General features: G+C 39.5%; 1 protein-coding gene across 9 annotated transcripts in view; it reads right to left on the bottom strand.

Moving 5' to 3' along the window:
• Positions 1-21,834, bottom strand: part of diaph2 (diaphanous-related formin 2) — a 472,316-nt gene that overhangs the window by 21,836 nt on the left and 428,646 nt on the right. For 7 of the 9 annotated variants that reach the window (XM_017698456.2, XM_017698459.2, XM_017698458.2 and 4 more), the window contains one exon: positions 20,362-20,412. The exons of the other annotated variants lie outside the window; for them this stretch is intronic. In XM_017698456.2, coding sequence (XP_017553945.1) covers positions 20,362-20,412 — 51 coding nt within the window. The remainder of the gene's footprint in view (positions 1-20,361; positions 20,413-21,834) is intronic. 9 annotated transcript variants of the gene reach the window in all.

Genomic DNA, 21,834 nt, shown 5'->3' on the forward strand with positions numbered 1-21,834 from the left:
TTTAATGCTGTTAACACATTTTAGTAGTTTGACCCTTCAAACCACCCAAAGTAGTCCAGACTGAAGCCCAGCTGCTCGCATGTAGTATATTGGAATCTGGCGTTACCAAACCTCTCATTTTTAAATTAAATCAGTTAATAGTGATGATGGAATTTAATCAATCCATGCAATGGCTGGATTATAGCAAGAAGTCAGTAGCCAAACTTTTATTATTCTAACTGTATTCTTCTAAACAAGACATTAACAACTTTTTATAAAACAAAGAAAAAAACGTATTACATTCTACTGTATTATTGTTTATTGTCTATGTATATGTTTTTACAGAGCAAAACATACATACTGCTGAGATAAATACTAATAACTATACTAAGAATTAATAGATTGTTTTATATAAAAGTATTGTGTAGTAGACACAGGGCCAATGTGTAAAGTGATTTTCATGCTGAGTGATTCAATATATTTTCGTTAAAAATAGGTCTGTCACAATAATAATATAACTGCCTGACTGCAATTATTTAAGATGATTACAACTATCTGAACTGATTGTAATTGTTTTCTACAGTTGTTAGCTTTTACAATCATATACTAATGGGTGTGTTTCCATCAGTTGGGTTGAGGCTAATACATACAAACATAAGAAAGTTGAGACACATTTATTGACTCACATCATTAGTCCAACAAAAACAACAGAAGCTCTAACGTCTGACTGGTGCTATAACATGCTTAAAATTTCATGATTTCAAAAGGCCTAATCTAAACCATCTTTTCTGATATATCTCATCTGGTTTAAAATGACTTTTATTGTGGACCAGCAGTTCTCATTCTCACACAGAAGTCTAGAGACACAGAACACAAAAATATGGTAAAAAACGATGGACTATGGCTTTAAATAGATGTGCCAAATACAACTACAGGTCCAAAGGTCATTAATACATTGTGTGTTCATGCATTACACACAGAGAGAAAGCAGGAGACAACAATGAAATGTCTCACTGTGATTAACTTTGTGAGTCACAGGGAGGTAAAGAGAAAATTCTGACTCATACTGCTACTGGTTAACAGCCTTGCATGTGAGCTGGTGCAAAGATCAAAGAGCGGTCAATGAATGTGGCGAAGAAACTAAAGGGGATTCCTACAAGGCAAGCTGCATTAATTCTTATTAAAAGCATCTAATTCCACTAAAAAAAGTTGTTTTTTTCCATCCTTCTGAGCCATATCAAATGTAGCTTTCTGGAAAGTGGTGCTTATCAAGCTTAAAATGATGCAGTAGCCTTTGATCTTTCTCAAATTATAGTGCAGACATGCAACTGAAGTTAATCAATGATGTGGCAATGTCCAGAACATGAACAATTAGTCGAGAACCTCGGGGTCTTAAAAGGTTGCTCACTCAAAGCTTATAATTGCACTTTTAATGTGGTAGCATTCAAGCAGCATTGAGAGTAAACAAGCTTATTGTGTGGTGAGTCAAAAGCTCTGCTCCTCCACTGAAAGAGCGCTTCCTGTTCACTCTTGAAAAACAACCCCACTTCATCACCAGTGCACAACTCTGGGTTAAGGTTAGAGGAAGTGACATGTAAGGACAAATAACATGACAGGAAGGAGAGACCTCATGCTGTCAAGACTGTCTGCCTAGAAAAAGAGGAGGGTTGGGGTGCTATTGTGGACAGAGCTGTGCTATCTGGGCCAGTGGTGCTTCTTTGATGAGCTTTTGCATTAATAAAGGTCTATCCCTGTCCAATAAAATGGTCATAATCGGGCTTCAGATAATAGATGTTGCCATTCTAAGCCAATAATAGTGTCTATAATGAAATCAGCAGAGCAGAAAAGAGGCGCTCTTTCATTTCCTCTCGTGGACTGTGTGTTTTGTACATCCCATTATTCATCAGCTCCCACAGCAGATAACTGCCAAATTTGCATGTGAATCAAAAATGCTTCATAACCTGCCCTAAACACCGCCTATGCAAATGACCTGACCCAGAAAAGGACCAGTGTCTTGAATTACGAGCACAAAGTTTCATGAAGCATCAAGTGCAGGAAGTGCACCAGCGCATGGGAGTGAGGGTCAGTTAATATTTAGCAGTCTTCCTATCTTTGGAACAGACACAGCCAAGAATGACAAACTGACCATGAAACAATAGACTTTTATTAAGAGGTCAAGGCTTCATGTAAATGTAATGCATTGAGCTCGTCAGTCTGCTTAAAGGGGAGGTCCATCGATTTTGCTAGATTTCTGCCTAATTCAATTGCTGCAATGTAAACCACGTTATTTAGACTGTTTTGAACAGAATCTTAAGAGAGACTCTGATTTTCTTTGCAATGACAGTGATAGGGACCAGGGTTTGAGATGTCCAAAATGTTTTCTAAAATGACCAGTGAACCTACACTGAGGTTTTTAGGGCATGTAGTATTAATAATAATGAAAATGGTGGTAAATCTGAAACCAACCAAGTTTACTTTGGGTTCTGTTATCCTTATAATGGCCTGAATTTATGCATTAAAAAAATAAATACAAGATAACTCGAAGCATCTTCTAATAATTTTGTAATAATTTCATGTAACTCGTGTTTCTCTTAGTTAGCTTTTAGATGCATTAAACAGTTCTGACATCTGGTTGCCATCACTATCACTCTGAACATCTCTTGGCAGTAATTACTGCAATTACAACAACAAATTAACCCAGATAAATGAAGCCATTTATCACTGTGGAAATGTAAAATTAGACAGGGAATTAATAAAGTAGTTCAAAATTCTTAAACTGTTATCTTAGTATAACAGTTGCATTTTGTTCAGATGACTGCATGATATGTACAAAATACCACATGGTTATATACTGCAATTGTGATACGCTTTGTAGCCTTCTGCACAGTCTCAATATTGCAAAAAAATAATATTAGTATATTATATTATTATGTGCAGCCCTAGCCTCTACTGCTTACATGAGCTATTGTGACAACCTGAGAAACACTAGACAAGGTAGCAGTCAGATAACGCTGAATAAAGGCTTTGGTCCTTGTCAGATCTCTCTGAAAACACTTCAGCATAAGCAGCAAGGAGGTGAATACATAATATTTATGATAAATCAAAATGACATAGTGAGAGAAGGATAGCACTGAATAAAAGCAAACCAAACACAAATAGTATGAGAAGGCTGGATGAAGTATGGTCCACAGGGCTAAGCGATGGTGTGTGTAGCCTTCTAACACATAAGACAAGCATGTGTGAAATTCTCAGTGGAGGAGACACACAGAATCTGGGTGAGGTGACTGCTCACAGGGCATGTGGCATGAATTAACCCCCAAACCAGCAGTGCAGGCAGGGAGAAAGGTGGTTTGGAGGGGAGGAAAAAAAAGGCTCCTCACTCTCAGACCCTGGCCAGTAAATAAGCTGGCAGTGGAGAGTGAAGGTGTGATGACAATGATATATGGGCTTAAAAATCCACAGCAATCCCGTTCTAGACACGTCACTATTGCTCTCTTGTGCTTGCTCTCTCTCTCTGTTTTTCTTTCAGCAGGGTCAACAGCGTACATTAAAGACCTTAAAAATTAACATAAAGTTTAACATATTCTAATTCCAGCCCATTCAGTTGGCTGCTGGATATACTAAGTTGATTAATACCCTGCTCAAAGCCTGAACAAGTACAGCATGTGGCCCATGTTCGATGCTGCCCATGTTACTGAGCATCATCACCATGGCCTGAGATTGTATTTGCATCAATTTACCAGCTTTTTTCCCTAGAGAATGTTTAGGGTAGTCCCTCATGGCTACTTATATGTTACTTATAAGTACTTATAAGCATAACTAGGGCTGTCAAAGTGATGCATTAATAATGCATTAAAGTGATAAATTATTAAAGTCTATACTTAGACTTACTATACTTAAAACTATACTTATTGCCAAGATGGTTTTAAATAATGCGCTTAGGTGCTTACACACACACACACACACACACACACACACACACACACACACACACACACACACACACACACACTTTTTAAAACATGCAGCCACTGTTGCTCTCTGTGGACGTCAGATGCTTGAGACCAAGTTTAAATATTTGCTTGTGTTAGATGTGTAGGTTTTTGTATAAACAAAAATAAAAAAGCTTGTGTAAACTGCGCCACACATTCCCCTACAGTAATTGTCAGTCCTCAACTCATTTCCATGCCAAACCTAGTCAGCAATTCACTATAGTAGCTCACTTTGCTAACATAGTTGTAATACACCGTAGACCACCGTTCTATACTCTGTGAAATTAAGGCACATGTGGTTAAGGCACAAATCAACCCCCCCCCCCCACTTTGCCATTTGCAGTTCTGGCAGAAAAGCCAGAGCAACAGAAGTGTGTCAGTCGTATGTCATGGGGATAGGGCACACACATCTTTTGCGCTAACTAGCAAGAAGCGATGTTGTAACACAGAATAGTGGGGAAAGGGCTAAATTATGAAGGAGGGAGTTAATTATGGATGGAGAGAAGCAAAGCCTCAGACACCTACCTGAGACACAGGCTTAGCTTTGTGGGTAGCGACACAACACAACTCTACTGCACGCCACAAGGTGCAGAGTGTCCTTAATTAGGTGCCTTAATCTGATTTCACTCTTTTTTAGTGGAAAACGAATCCTTACTGCTGCCGTTGCACTATGATGCATCCATGCTTGATAGCTACTGGAATGAAAAGAATTGACTGAAAATAAAATAAAAGATCACAACTCAACCTTCTGGGCATACATGTAAACGACAAGCAAAGTAGACACTGAACAGATTAATTACAACAGTAAATGAGCCTTGCTGTAACTTTCTGTCAGTGAGCACTTCTGAGTTAAATCATTCTAGAGTTCAAATTTTTTAAAACGTCTGGCAAACATTTCAAAGGAAGCAATGGAAGGCATTGTTATTCGCCTCCAAGAATTCTCTATCACCTACAAAAAAAGTAATAATTTGTCATCTGCATGACTTCGATAATGGACGTTTTACATTCATATGGCTTGCTGACTAAATTTCCCACAAAAAAAAAAAACAAAAAACGTCTGAAAGCAGTTAGCACCTGCATGTCCAAAGAACTGTAATGGACTGTCAAACTCACTCAAAAAGAGAAAAAAAGGGAAAAGCTGTAAACAAAAAAGAGCCAGTTCCCAGTTTTCAAAGAGTAGGGGGTGGTGATATGGGAGCTGTACTGGAACTAAAGAGAGGCGTGCCTCCAGAGCTTGGGAAACAATCCTGCCCCTGGGAAGGCATGTGGTTCTAGATGACATTAAAGCATGGGGCCCAGGGCCTACTTTGTATAGTGTCTTGGATTGATGACAGCGCACACAGTGAAGCCAGCAGCTGTAATTAAGAGGTCATGTGCAGGACTTTTATAGAGTCTGCCCCATGCACCAGTACCTTTCTACAGTGAGAACACACCACCACCCATCTTCAACAATGTGCCACTCTTACATCCACTTCTGACCTATCACTGCTTCTAAACATTGCAGTCAGACAGCTTTTGACTCACAAGTGAGACACTTCTTGCAAACATGAACCCAATCCCTACCTTGAGGGCTGTAAAGTCCTATTTAAGAAAGACAATAAAAGTAAGAAAAAGCTTTAAGGGCAGTTTGTCCTTCACCTCTATTACTATAAGGTCTGCATTGCCCATAACCAGCCAGAATGAACCCATTTATAGTCTCAACAAGTGTGTAGAGATAGTTCTGTTCTCAAAATAAGGAGATGATTTCTTGACATACCTGAGTACAGTAGTTAATGGAAAGAAATGACATTAAATCAATGATACAAAAGACAGCATGAAAATTTGCATTAAAGGCCATGATATTTTTGAGACTGCTCTGTAGCTAATTTGCTGTTTTGCTGATTTGACAAAGGCATAAAAGAACACATTTACATTTGCTCTGACCAGTCACACATTGAGAAAATAAAGGGAACAGCAGCTTCCATCCATCCGCCTATGATACCAGAGGAGCTCCATGGACCAACCCTAATCCTGGGCCAAGGCCTGCCCAGCGGGGCCCTTTGGTGGAGTGAGCCATGGGACATCAACTAGGCCTCATTCGCAGTCCTTAAAACATTCAAAGCCTTCCTTTTAGAGAGGCCAACTTTTGTTCACTAACAAAAGACCAACTAGAGGTACTCCTATACAGTGTACCCGTTTAAAATCAGATTACTTCCACTGAAATCACCCTTTTTCCACCTGCCATTTAACTATGTAGCCTCTATTGTCTCCCCCTCAATAACCCATTTCGGCATGATGGGCAGTGGCTGTGTATTGCTGCCTTTATTGCTACATTTATTTGTAAGCAAAGAAAGAGGCATATTTTCCCCCTTTTTTCTATATTTTTTCTTTGAAAAAATCTAGGACACATGCCCCCAAGGAACACAAAGTGCTTTAATTCATTCCCACCTTTTCTCTCTGGCTGCCATCTCTGAGGCTTCTTTCTATGCCCAGAAGTGATTTGTTCAGGCTGGACCATCAAAGCAATTATTGTAGTGGCCTGCTTTCCTATTATGAGGGGAGATGACTGACAACAGCCGGATGGTTGATGGTGGAGGGCACTTGGCTCCAATTTAATAGATCTGAAAGCTGTTCCCTCATTGGGAGCAGCACCAACAGTGATACATAAACAAAACGTGCAATGAAAAAACATCAGCAGAATTTTCCATTACAATAAGAGTCGCTGTAAGTAGCTCTCTTGACTGGCAAGTCTATGACTGAGCAGGCCACTCAAGTAGGTCAGGACAAAGAACCTGTTTAAGTGAACTCTGGGGAAAAATGGTCAGGCTGTGATGTGATGTAATTAATGTTATGCACAAGATGAGTGAGAGCTCATCTCTAATGAGTCATTCTTGCCATAACCCCAAAATGTACCGGGCTAAGATGAATGAGATCAGCAAAGCAAGGCAAAGTACGCCACAGCCACACTGGGGACGACACAAAAGTGGTCTCTCCCCAAACGAACAAAGGAAGTTGTTCACCCCACCAGATGATGTACCACTAGAATATGGGAACGGATGCAGAATGAAAGACAGGCAGGTGGCGATATAGTGTGAGAGAAGAGAGGGCAAAGCTGGTTAGAGGACAGGAGGGGGCACAGGCTTGAAAGACATGGCATGTCAGCTAATAACTCTCATGGCTTATTGCTCTGATACCATTCCAGCACTGTGCCATAAAAGCTTCTCCTTTCTCTTGCAATGACTGATACCTCTCCTCTATTATTTAGGATTTATAAGCAGGAACCATCTATTCTGTTACCAACGGATCCAGTAAAAAATGAATAACTGCTCCATCAGCCTTATCGGCAATCATTAAAATTTTACAATAGGCACAAGAAAAATCCATCCCTTAGACAGCCAGTTAGCACCACTGTAAACATATTAATGGAAGTATCTGTGGAAAAATCAATACCATTAACTATAAAACTTTAGTTTAATGACAAACAGCACAATAGATTTTTTACATGCTGTTTATTCTAATCATATTATATGTATATAGGGCAGCAAGTGGGTGAATATGTCAAAGTGTTAGGGACTTGGGGCACAAAAAAACCTTTTTGGGTCAAGTCATGCATAAACTACGGTATTATATTGTGATATACAGATCACGCGATTTGCTGAGTTACTACAGAAATACAGAATGCACACACATGATCAGTTACAAACATATATACATACAGTACTGTGCAACAAATAGAGATTGCCATTCATTTATTTAATTTCCGACTAACGACTTTCGGTTCAAGCTAATTTTTCAGCATCAGGAAGGAAGTTGAAAACATATATTTAATAATAACTAAATAAACGAAACCAACTATATGTATAATTTATAATAATAATATATATTTGTTTCCATACTAAATGTGTCTATTGTTTGCTTACAGTTGTTACACTTGTTTTCATTTGCCTTTCCCATTACATTTGCAAGAAGATTATCTTACATCTAATCTCCTTAGAAATATCTCCTGAAAATGTATAATTTGTACATAATGGCCATTTCACTGGAAATTAAATAAATGAATGGTGGACTTGTGTACAGTACTGAAAAAGCAAGAAAAATAATATATCTTAGGGGACTGGAGTCATCATGTAACACTGTGTAGAATTCTGACCTGACCCACCAGAGGAGGCGCATCTGAGGGAGGTGGGGGGCTGCCCTCTAGCTGAGGAAAATCAGTGTCTCACCTAATCCAGCAGTTATTCTTCCTTCCAGAGCACATAGGTTATGCGGCCCTGCGGATTCCTGCAGACTCACTACCCATGAACCCCAATCAGAAGCATGCTCTTTGGCCCTATTGATTCCAGCACAGTGGCTGCTTGCAAATGAATCCCTTGCATCCCAGTCTCTCTGTTCTTAATCTGCTGTTTACAGAGATAGGGTTTGTTCAACACCTCTGTCTATTTTTAAACCTAGGTATTAGTCATCTCATACTGGGGAGAGCCTCAGTGCAGCAATTTATGAAACTCATGAATACCAAGAGCTCTCTCCGTGAGGTTTGTGGCAGCTATTACATCTCTCATTCCTCTGCCTTTGAATTTCTGAACAAAGGAGACATTATACAACATCTCTGTTCACACTTATAGCTCAGAGAGTTGTTCAAACATATAGATACAAGAGCAATTATGCCAATTTCTGTGAAGTACCCTACCAAATAACTTATAATAAAACACTGCCCAATCACTTTTAAACTATGCTATTACTTAAAGAAATCCAAGATGTAATCACTTTCTAAGAGATTTCTTTTTTTGGTCAGTATTATTAACAAAACTCCCTGGCCTGGTAAATAACTCCAGACAAGCTCTACCATATTATCTCTAAGCCACTCTGCTAATATCTAATATCATATAACAGTGGACAGGAGCCTCACTAAATTGCTTCACGTTCATGTCCAAAGGTGCATACAGGGCAGATCAATCTCAAGTAGTCTCCACAGAGCCTCCAGAGTGGTGCTTTTAGCATTGGGGTGAGAGGCGTCCTGGGGCCTGGCGAGCTCTGTAAAGCTAGAGATAGCACAAGCACATGGACATTGTGTTTCACTTGCTCCTTCGGCGGTCCGATAGTACTGAATGAAAGCTAATGACCTCCACAAGCACACTTGTGGGTAATTAAGCGTTGTTTGATCGCTCTGCTTCCAAGGACAGTAAATATACTGTTGGAGAAATAAACAACAATTACAGTGACAAATATCGAACTAATTGCATTATCATAGGGAGTGGCCTTAACATGGAGGACATCAATACAAATAGATCTTTGGTGTCCTACAGGTCTGGAAAAAAGATTTTGAAAAGAGCGAAATAAGAAAAACTGAAGATTTGGAAAAGGATCTTATAAATGGGGTTTCAGACCGGATGTCTGCACAACCAACGATTTAAAACGCTTAGTCTGTGGAAGTGATACAAAAATACTGTATTATTTTCCCAGGGGGACATTGCTGCTCATATTAACAAAGCACCATCAAGTCAAAAGAGAATGGTGGGAGGAAGACAGGGGGAGTGGAGCCTCTAAACCAGTGGGACTAGTACTAAGTAACTAAATTGCTCATAACACTTTACCATTACCAGAGAGGAATCGCTATTTAGACTGCTGAAATCTAAATGAAAAGGTGGAGAACCCCTACAAAGTGGGCGTTCATTCAAGTGTAAATGTTGCAAACTCTCCAGTCCACTGTTTTCCCCAGCAAATGGAGATTTGCCATCATATCCTAGAGTGCCATCAATAAATAAATTTGATGCAAATAAACATTTAAATAAATAAATGTGGGATGAGTCGCAAATGGGCATCCGTTGGCATTCATGATGGAGCGATGTCAGCCAGGATCATGCTTCAGTTGAGGGCGAGTGCCTGAGCGGGAATGATTCCTGCTGATTGTGCGCACGTAAACACACAGATGCACATGCACACACACACACACACATACACAAACACACATGCGCACATTTTCCTCTGAGAGAGAGACTCTACTGAATGCTGTGTTAGCGCCTTTTCTCTTATATTTAGGTTCTATTTATCCCTCCTTGTATTTCTTCCTCTCTAAAAATGCACTTCTCCATCTCCTCCTACTCACCATGCCTCCATGTCTTCAGATCTATTCTTATTTTGATGTTCTCTCATTTGTCTTCTACTGTTTGTGTTTTGCTTTCATAAGGAAATACCTGTAATATCTCTCTCTCACTCTAATCAAATTTACACTACTGTTCAAACATTTGAAATCGCTATTTTCATTAATATAAAACATATTTTGTTGCTGATGAATGCATAAAATGATTTTATAAGATGATAATAATCTATAGCCAATTTTTGACAAGAAATTACTCCAAATAATCATCACAGTTTATTATTTAATAACAGTTGCTAATTATTTACCATGCAATAACTTCTTGTTCTCAAAATATTTCAAAGTTCTGAATAAACCATTGGTTTATGTTTCAGTGTCTAGTTCAGATCTAAATTGTATAAGTTATTAATGTATAACAATTATTAATACGACAAACGTTTTATTGGTAGTGTATTTCACAATTTTCCCTCAATAATTGTATGACACCATGGAGCCCCACAATTTCATAGGTTTCAAATAAGTTTTTGTTGAATATTTTACATGATAATCAGAGCTGTAAATATTTAGATAAAAACTGAGAAAGATGCATAAAGTTAAGAAATAAGTTATGACAATATGAACATCCACTATACCTTTAGTGTTTGAAAAGTAGGGATCAGAGCTTGAGGCAGAAAACTACAAATAGATGACCGAAATCATTTATTTATCACTGAATAACATGAACTGTAGGACTATATTTATCACTGAATAATGTGAAGCACTGAATTATCTTATTTCTTGGCTAGAAATACTGAATAAAGCATATATATATATATATATATATATATATATATATATATATATATATACATACAGAGAGAGAGAGAGAGAGATAGTTAGCCTATTTTCCAAGCTATATAACATCATTTGAGTCAATTGGAGATGTACTTGTGGCAGCAGTATTTTTAAAGGCCTACCTCCAAAGCCTAATTGCCTCTTTGTTTGACATGGGAAAATCAAAACAAACCAGCCAATATCTCAGAAAAAGTATTGTGGGCATCCATAATCTGGTACATCATTGGGAGCAATTTCCACATGCCTGAAGGAACCTCTTTAATCTGATCAATTGATAATACACAAGTTTAAACACAATGGGACTATGCAGCCATCATACCTTTCAAGAAGGAGATGCATTCTCCTAGTGATGAACACACTTTGGCGCAAAAATACAAATCAATCCAAGAATAGCAGCAAACGACCTTGTCTCACATATGACCTGAAAGGCAGCTCAGGAAGGAAGAAGCCACTACTCAAAAACTGCCATAAAATATCACGTTACAGCTTGCAACTGTACATAGAAACAAAGATTTTACTTTTTGGAGAAATGCCATCTGGTTTGATGAAACAAAACTGGTACTGTTTGATTATAATTACCATTATTATGTATGAAGGAAAAAGGGGGAGGCTTGCAAGCCAAGAAACATCATCCTAGCCATGAAGCATGGAGGCGGCAGCATCATGTCGTTGGGGTGCCTTGCTGCTGGAGGGACTCATGCACTCCATAATATTATTAGGCACAAGGAAGAAAAATTTTGTGGAGACACTGAAACAACATCTCAAGACATCAGCCAGCTTGGGTGCAAATGGGTCTTCCAAATAGACAATGGCCCCAAGGGTACTTCCAAGGTTTTGTCATAATGGCTTAAGGACAACAAAGTTTTAATTGCGAACCATTTGTCACTGTGTTTTGCACACTGTGAAATTAGACCTCTGTATTTCACCCACCCGTGCAGTGAAACACCCACATACATGCACATTAGTGAACTAGGAGCAGTGGGCAGCCCTATCCACGGCACCTGGGGAGCAATTGGGGGTTAGGTGCCTTGCTCAAGGGCACTTCAGTCATGGACTGTCAGCCGAGGGGATCAAACCGGCAACTTTTCGGTCACAGAGCTGGTTCCCTAATCTCCAGCACACAACTGCCCCCTCCAGCCCACAACTGCCCCCTAAGTGTGAGCAATGGAGAGGCCATTACAATGGAGAGGCCATCACAATACCCTGACCTCAATCGCGTAGTAAATTTATGTGCAGAACTTAAACAGCATGTGAGAGCAAGGAGGCCTATAAACCTGACTCTGTTACACCAGTTCTGTCAAGCAATGGTGCAAAATACTAACCACATGTATGTAAATTTCTAATCCACTGGGACTGTGATGAAAAAAAAAAGTTGAAATAAAACACTGTCTCTAGCATTATTCTGACATTTCACATTCATAAAATATAGTAGTGATCGTAACTGATGTAAGAGAGGGAATGTGTACTAGGATTATTTGTGGGGAACTGTATAAAATGAATGTTATATGAGTATATGAACGTTATAGAGTTTAAATGAAAGTGGCTAAGGTGTAAATATATGTATGTATATTTACTGACAGGGTATATTATACATTGGCTCATTGTTTGAATGTTTTGTAATAGAATGGTGCAGAATATTCAAAAAACATTTTTTCAGCCAGCACAAAATCTGAGTCAATGTACTTTAATATGATTAATTCACATTAAAATATAATCAAACATGGTTTAATTTGTTCTTTTAACTTGTTGCTCCACAGTCAAACCACCTCCAGTCCCATTTGTGATATAATGAGTGCTAGTTTACATTCTACCCTTATAACCCAGGAAACCTCCTTATTACACACACCCTCCCTCATAAACGGCAAATCGAAAATATTAATTCCCATTGCAGCATCTAACAGATCTCACATGGGTGGTGATATAGGAATGCAAATGCTGTTCAGCCACAATTTGTCTTTGGTAATAGACACCACACATTTGGGAAAAGAAATGGGAAATGCCAATTAAACTTGAAGCCATCACTAGCAGCCTTCAAAAGAACTATGAGCTTTCTCCACAAAGCTGTATTTATTCTGATTACCACTATCAGATGGCTCTCCAGATAATAGCCAAAGAATATGCTCTAATACACTCTGTTGAACTTTCCATCTCTTTAAGCTGAGCATGGTGGCTATGGATATTCCTCTGGAAGATTATGAAGTCTATATTTTAGGAGTGGGGTGTCCATAAGATCTTTGGTCCTAAATTCAGAGCCATAGCTCTGGCTTTTTCAAAGTGAATTATGGCTATATTAAGAATGCTTCATGCCGGGAGCAAAATCAATTCCGTCGTGAAAATGTGCCAGGCAAAAATCAGATCAGACTCTCAATTATGTACTGCTGAGAAATATTTGCTTGGGTAAATTGATCCAGTATTGACAATTAGCACTTAGGATGACCTTTCATATGAGCCTACGCATTCTAAGAGTGCAACTACATTATGTGACTGAATGACTTGTGAAGGGTCAGGGGGGTGGTTGTTTCAGTGCTAGAAGCCACGAAAGAGAACATTGTCAGCAAACCCAAAATGACCAAAGTGGCTTTTTTATTTTGCCAAGAAACAGAGAGAGAGAGAGAAAAAAAAGAGAGAAAAAAAGAAAGAAAAAAGAGAGAGAGAGAGAGAGGGAGAGAGAGCAGTTAGTTAGGTGGCCCTCCTCTCAGCAGGCTGGCCTCCACTCACATCAATCACACTGGGGGAGATAGCTGTGGACAAAAGCAGCAGAGTCTGAGGTCTTCTATGGCACTGCGCAATTGACTTCTCCTGAAAAGGGTTTGTCACCAGGAGTCAACCTGGCCATCTCAGGACACACACAGAGCATGGGCGACTCGCAGTCATGGCTAACTCTTGCAGCTTGGTGTGAGAGTAACAAGACGCTGTCTGTCTCCTTTCAGCAAACTTTAGGTCAAAAGGTTCTGGGTAGAAATCAAATAGCACGGGCCAACACACTCGTTGACAAGCAGGGAGAGGAGCCGGCCGCCACCCATGGGCCTCTGAGTTTTACTATCGTGATTTATCCTTTAAGGATGGATGTATATCATACTCGACCTGTTTAACCACTCGCTGCCTCTAAAACCCACACATCAAATATATGCACTATGGGGGTTCAAACGCTACATAAAATCTTCATTCCTGTCAGGGTTCCATAAGCACATTGACGGAAGACCCACGCCGCTTTCTCCAGCCCTCTACTTCCACAAAAGGGCCACAAAAAGAAGATTCCCCACTTTTGGATATCAAACTACTTCTTCTGATGGGCCCAGCTTCTCAGTCTCTCCCTATCTGCCTCTGCCTTCTCCCCGGAGTTGAAAAATATCCTTATCTATCACAAGCAGGTGATAGGTTTCAAGCAATCATCTCCACAGAGTGGTGCACACTTCCTCCTATTGATATCTGGGATCTACTAAGCCATCCAAGCCAATGGCAAGCTCAGTGGCCCCCTCGGTCCCCTTGGCCCTGAGCAAATCACGTTAGCCCCACTTCCTTTAGGAGCACCCCTGGGGCAAGCTGCATGAATAACATCTATCAACACCCTGAAGTGGAGTGCTTGAGGTTTGGGAGTTGGGAGGTTTAGCTGTCAAGTAAAAGTGCTACACAGCAACACTCCTCTATCAGATGTGTGTGTGTGTGTGTGTGTGTGCGCGCATGCCCACGTGAGCAAGAGTATGCGTGTGGTATTAGCGCCTGTAAGTGAAATAATAGTATAGTGAAAAGGAGAAATAGATGTGTATATGATAAAGGACTAATTGCTATGGGACATGATCAGAATCTCATAAGATGATAACACTGATTAACTGAGGAAACAAATGCTGGATTTTTTTGTTGTGAAAGAAGCTTATGAAAAGAGTGCAAATGAAAACAGCTTGTCTCATCAAAAAGTATGAGGACAGGCAAAAGGTAAGGAACAAATTATAGAGAGATATGACATCTGCATTAGGGAATGGATAGAAAGAGGGAGAGGGAGAGAGAGAGAGAGAGAGAGGAAAAAAAACTTAATCTTTGTCCAGAACACTCCACCCTCTGCCATCTTACTCTTCTCTCTCACTCTCATTTGCTACTTCATAGATTCATTCCCTTTCTGCCCTTAAAATTTCATGACTGAAAATAGGTAATTTAATCTTCATTAAACATACAGGGCCCACTTTCCCCTCTGCCTGGATGAATTAACTGCTAGACTCAGGCAGATTAGACAGTTGGGCTCAAATCCCATAACTCTGACAAGCATTATATCACTGCATCTCTGTTTTAATGGAGGCACGATGATCCTCTCCTGCTCAATGTCAAACGGGGCCTCTTTGAACGTAGGGAAACTTTTGATGGACGAAGCCAGGACAAGGAAGCTGAGGGATCTTAATGACCTTGTATGTCGGTAAGGTCGTGTCCTGCTTTTGAATCTGGCTTGAGGTGTCTACAGATGACTCACATGAAGGAAATACTAGCTTTTATCCAGTATCAAAAAAATTAAAGCCGAGGACAGACGCACAGCTACTTGTCTTCATGTCTAAGAGCACTCCTGCCATTTTGACTGCTGAACACCTGCTGATCACAAGCATGCTTGGTATTTGCCAGATGAGCACGCAAGAAGAACCTTCAGCCAAATCTGTGTATAATCATTTTCATTTTAAAATGCAAAAGAATCACATACACACTCAAAGAGGACAAGTGAGGCTGAAAACAGCATGGAAGTCATCTTCACTATAGGAGGACATCAATCTCTGCAAGCTGCTGCTTAAACAGCTGGAATATTAACAGCAATAAAAAATCTCAAAAACACTGCAAATACGGTAAAACATGACTAAAATAAAGACTTTAAATATGTCTGCTGATAACTTAATATAAATCTTTATCATCTATTTCCACCTCGCCTAGTTATTTCTGCAAAGCAATTTTCTACATAAGTTACAGAACCTTTCTTTGATGTCTAGATGTCTATAATGCTATTATTTCATTAAGACCAGGCCCGGATCATCTAATGGGTTTTATGGGTGTGTGCCCAGGGAACAATTATATGAAAATCTAAACATCTGTTTTGACTTATGGTGGGAATTTCACTAGCAGTACACTGGTATAAATAAACACGTGATAACAGCTAGCGATGCAAGAACAACAAAACCAAAACAGGTCCATTCTAATAAGTTAGGATGTCTACATCAGCTGCAAGAAACAGTGTGATGCACTGTTTTGATGGATATCTTGTTTCTGTTTTTGACATATCACACTGCTCTGCAGTTCCACCTTAAAACAGATAAGAAGAAAATCTTCATTGACGGGAAGAAAAAAGCAATCTCTACGACCCTTCTAGTAAAAAAACTGAGGAGAAACAGCCAGAGTGCGGGAAATTATATAGGTGAATACTGTTAATTTTGTGTTAGCTAATTAAATTAGCTAAGTAGATACCAGTTAGCATAAATGGGCTGCCTATTGCCATGGCGGTATATGACAATTTTAACCATGTAATTTAGACTACTGTTGTTAAATGTGGTGATAAAACATAGACCATTTATCTGTTACATGCATTCCTCAAACCACAGCTGGACAGCTCTGTCAGTAAAGCAACTTTTGAAAGTTCGGTGGTTTGTTGTTACGTTTTGATGATGTCCTGATGCTCTGCATGTTTTTCCTTAACATCAGTTTATTTTTCTCCTCTAATCACTGCTTAGTAAAGGTTACACTACCCTTCATTATCTCGCTCAAGCTTCCAGGTTTTTAGCATGGAATTAGCATCCTTATTAATGAACCTTGAATATAAAGCTCCAGGTATTCAAACAATGTGCTTGAGTGGTCTAATAAAGAGAGACCTGAAACTTTGACAGAGTAGAAAGTGTACTTTTCAAAAGCCAAATATAAAACGTCAACCACCAAAGTTTAACCCAAAAATTTCCATACCTGCCACAGCAGTATGCATTAGGTAGCTGGCTTGATGTTTTGAGGTTTTATGTTTGCAGCCAGGTAGAGGTCCACCAAACGTGTCCAGGGGTCCATAATCCTTGCATGATTACCACTGTTTAAGAGCAGGGCTGCCCACATGCTTACACTTTGCTTTAGCTCAGGATGTGAAATTTTATAAAAGTCATTCTTAGAAACACATCAGAATACCTTTTTTCAACAAGCATCTTGACTGAGCATGACTAGTTTATAACAGTCTGAGGTGTTACGCATATCCTACATATTTTCTTTGTATTAAATAAAGTCTCTAAAATTCGAATGTAAATTCAGGCATAGTCAGGTGACATCCCTAAAATGGCATTTTTGCCTTATTTTAGAATAAGAAAAAAGTTAGAGAGGATGATCTGCTGACCATGCCCCTCTGCACTATGTACTCCCTACAGGTGCATACAATCCAGAGATAGCAGAGGCAACATTAATTCAATGTTGCTCAGGATGTAGTCAAAGAAACAGACATTTTTTCACAAATTCTCCAACTGCACCAACAGAGACTTCATATGCTTCAAATGCAAACAAAAACAATGCAAACACACAAGGAGTGGCTGTGTATGTGCGTGCATTGCTACATCTCCACACTGCTCGATTCAGGTGTTCCAATGCTTTCTTTTTCGCAGGCATTCGAGTGGTGTCACTGACGCAGACATGCAGCATTGCTGTGAGGGATTGCAGGATAAGGGAGTGTGCAGATTTAGTACACTAACACGTCATTTCAGGCATATGCAATATAAAAAAGGCCCTCACAGACAGAGTAGCTCTGTCACAGTTGTTCCAAAGTAGGCCAGGGCACACAAAGGCTAGAATCCATTAAAAGCAAGTATATCTAGGTGCTGTGCATCAGTTGACATTCTGTAGCATAATGCCGAGAAGGCGTGGAGGAAGGAATAAGGAATACAAGGAATATGAATAAATAAATAAATAAATAACTAATTTATGGATAGGTGAAGACAGTGGCCCTTAAGAGCAAACACTTCTTAGAGCTTTCCACATGCTATGGACATGCTGCCATGCTCCATCTCTGTGGAGTAGTGCCAGTTGGACACCTACTGTATGGTCGCTGGTCACACACAAGAGAAACCATGCTGAGCTGATGCCTCTGGAGAGCTCAGACCTGAGCCTTCAGGCCTCAAAGACACAACTATCGCTGTGATCGAAGGCTGATTCATAGGCCTGCATGGTGAATCACCACCAATGTGTAGCAACAAAATTACTATGAATCAGTAGTGAGATATTTACAGCCTATTCCTTCTAGTAATAAGGGAAACAGGATTGCTACCATAACAAACATATGTACTGTACTACACAGATTTACTAATCGCTTAATCAATTCACTGTACTAAAATGGACTGAAACAGATTAAATAATAAAGCACTGCGATCACAAAGCTATAATTTGTGCACAAGGCTCATACTCTAGCTTTGGAAGCGCAGCTAGATTTCTTTAACGTGTGGACCAGCTGTGGTTAATAAGCGAATGTTACAGCCAGGGGAGCAGGGGTAATGGGTCTGGGTACGTTTTTGCCATTCATTTTTTGTTTCCCAGTAAGACAATGGAAAATAGAAAATGGCACATTGTCCGACTTCTGAATAGATGTACGAAACAGGGAAAAAAGCAAATAATCCCTTTAGATATATACAATTGGAAAACAGGAAACAACCTGATTTTATGTCTTTATACTCATGAGATGAAACAATTCATTTACTTGCTTGAAGGAGGTTTGTCTAGATATGTCCCAGAACTTAAACCAAGCTTTGTGGGCAGACCAGAAAATTCCACATGCAACAGAGTCACGTCTACATATTATGGAGCCCCTAAGGGGCTGTGGTTTTTAAAAAAAAAAAAAAAAAAACAATTGACATTGCGTTCCCTCGCAAATGTTTTGTGTTCCCTCACAAAATATATGCTTGACAGACAGCAAGCAAATGTAGGACCAGAGATGCCTGACGTCCTTGCCTAAATTAGAGCTTTGTTTTTAGCATAGCTAACGTTAAAAGTTGTTTTCCCAGTTTTGCCAGGCTGTGCTGCATTTATTCTGCTGAGTTCTTTGCTGTCGCAGTAAATGTAGCTTTTACTATAAAAGGACAGTTTCAATGCTCATTAATAGCTTAATCATATTTGACTTTGAGAATCAACACAATGTCCTTATATTTCAATCCAAGATCAATGTAAATGCAATGAGCTGCTTCATCTCTTAGCTTAAGCAAAGCAGAAATTCTGCAAGCGGATGCAAACTGTTGCATTGCAGTGCAAAACACTTGCGAAGGAATGCATTTTATTTGCAAGGGAACACAAAACATCTGCGAAGAGAAAGCAATGTCATAATTATTATTATTTTTTTTTTTTACTACGACCCCTGAGGGGCTCCGTAATATGCCAATCTACTTTTGTGATTAAAAACTAGGTACCATCAATAGTAGCCTAGCTAAAACTAAATTAATAACCCACAATCCAGTTTGACTGCTAATACATGCACACATAATAAATATAACTACATTGTCTTAGAGACAATGAATGATAGAAGGTATGAGTACAGTGTTAAATGGTATTCTTTTTTTGTTTATTTATATTGTCAAGATATAAACTGAGTCATTAATGATAGTCTGATGTGAAATTCTCAGTTCTAGATAAACTTACTGAATCAGATGCAATCATACTGGTGGATATAGGAGCCAGAGGTACAACGTGTTCAATTTCTCTAAAAGCTACTCCACAGAAAGCTAGTACATGAAAAGGTTACAAACACTTTACACGATGTCCAAGAGCTTTAAATAATTGTTTTGAGATGGAATATTAAAGATTCTGGACTAAAACATATTTTTGTAATCTGTTCATGCTGTAGAGGTATGTGGAGGGTGTTGTAAGGCAAAAAAATAACCAAAGAAAACATATGTTGTCAGATTTACTATTACTTCACCATTATCAACGTAACATATAAAAACACGTGTAGATTTATTGGTCATTTTGGATAGGTAATAAAATGGCTTTATTTGTGCTTTGGACATTGTGACCCCTGATTACTATTATGACCACTGTAAAGAAATCTGTAGAATCTGATATTTTGCCTACAACAAACCATTTCAGATCAAAACTGTGTTCTCAACCACTGAATCATGTAGAAAATTAGAAAAATTGTTGGGACTGCATTTTAACATGTTACTCAAATAAAGTGGAAGTATAAAGCTAAAGATGTATGTGAGTGGAAGTCGAAAAAAGTATTGAAATTGAATATACTTCAGAAAAATGTAACTTAAGTGCACTTAGGTCATTAGCTTCCAGGGCATAGTAAATAAATGCAAACATGAGAGACTGCTTTCAAGCATGTATATGACATGGTGTACTTTGTGAATGTTAGAAATTTAAAAAAAATGTTTCCAGTTTTCCAATTTTATAAATAAAAAAAAATGAATAGTGGCCCAATTCTTATTACAAAACAAATAATCAAATGGCCAATGAGTACATGTACTTTAGGGGAATTTAACTCCAAATACAGCTTTATTGTGTTACCATGATTAGCACCCGGCCACCGAGGGGCTGGACTGGAAGGGCTTTGATCACCTGTAACATTGACAAAGTGGACACAGAGAGAGAGCGAGAGAGAGAGAGAGAGAGAGAGAGAGAGAGAGAGAGAGAGAGATAGAGAGAGAGAGAGAGAGAGAGAGAGAGAGAGAGAGAGAGAGAGAGAGAGAGAGAGAGACACGTCAAACATGAGGTATTTCAGGAGTTCGTAACCAATTACCCACTCTGAAAACTCTCAGTGTTGTCAAACTTCAGCCCACACGCGAGAGGGTGACAGAAAGAAAAAAAAAGGACAAGAAAAAAAAGAAAGGAAGAGAGGGGAGAGAGAGAGAGAGAGAGAGAGGGGTGGAGAGAAAGGGAATATGAAAGAACAGAGACAGTGTGGTCCAAACTCTTTCCCCTGCCTCCTCTCTCTCGCCGATGTCAGTCTTAGTCAAACAGACATCAGGTGGAGAGGGCCCGGAGCAGGGGATGGGAGGTGAGCCGAGAGCAGCATTTTCTCCCCAGTGGCGGCAGCCTGGCAGGCTCTGTCAGGGGGCAGCACTGAGGGCCTCACAGCCCCGCTGAGTGGAAGACAGGTTTGATACGGCATGACACCTTACTTATTCATGCCCTCTTATTAGACCTCCATGCTGGCTTGAGGGATCATGGAGAGAAGTTTTTGGTTAGCAGAGAAGAAGCAGACGAGCGACGCAATGCAGGAATATACCAGTGCACAACAACATATTCAATACAGGCACAGTATGTGGTTTGTTTTATTGTGCACGGCTCGGATCTTTCCCTTTAAGTATGGCTGATAAATAAATAAAGACTTAGGCATATTTTTCCCCTGTTCTTGAAGCACTTAATGATATGTATGGGCTTTTGTTCTATTGCTCTGTATACAACATGCCGTGCAGCATACCTCTGGGAATTTCTGATGACACAGGTGAGTTCGCAAGCAGTAAATCTGCATGGACAAGGACTTTGGAATTAGAATGACGTTTTGGGGCCACCGCAACTATAGCAGAAAAAGCTGGAGTGGGTATAGACACTTGTCTTCCTGTCCTTGGCATTTCAATTCAACATGGCACCTCCGCCAGGTGGCCTGTTTCGCTTCCCTCATGTCTAGACGATTCATCATGGCAGGACGGAATATGTTAACATTAAGATTATGTTAAACCGTCCTCAGCGGATCCAATCCCTACAACCCAATTTTAATGTAATCAGTGGCTTATGAATGGCTGCGTAGCAATGAATCTGTTATGAGGTGCATCAGAGACATATTGTAAAACATAATAAAGGTTCCATAATGCTGGACTATAAAATAAGACAATAGAAGAGTTTGTGTATGTGTGAGTGAGTGCAAAAGAATGGCGCCACTTGCTAAAAGCTGTGAAAAGGCATTTGATGAAACATGATGAATATGGTGCAAGAAATAAGTTTTAGCAATGGCTGTTTAGTGTTTTCTAAGAGCAAGGA

The sequence above is a fragment of the Pygocentrus nattereri genome, chromosome 8 (assembly GCF_015220715.1).
Source record: "Pygocentrus nattereri isolate fPygNat1 chromosome 8, fPygNat1.pri, whole genome shotgun sequence".
Taxonomy (NCBI): Eukaryota; Metazoa; Chordata; class Actinopteri; order Characiformes; family Serrasalmidae; genus Pygocentrus; species Pygocentrus nattereri.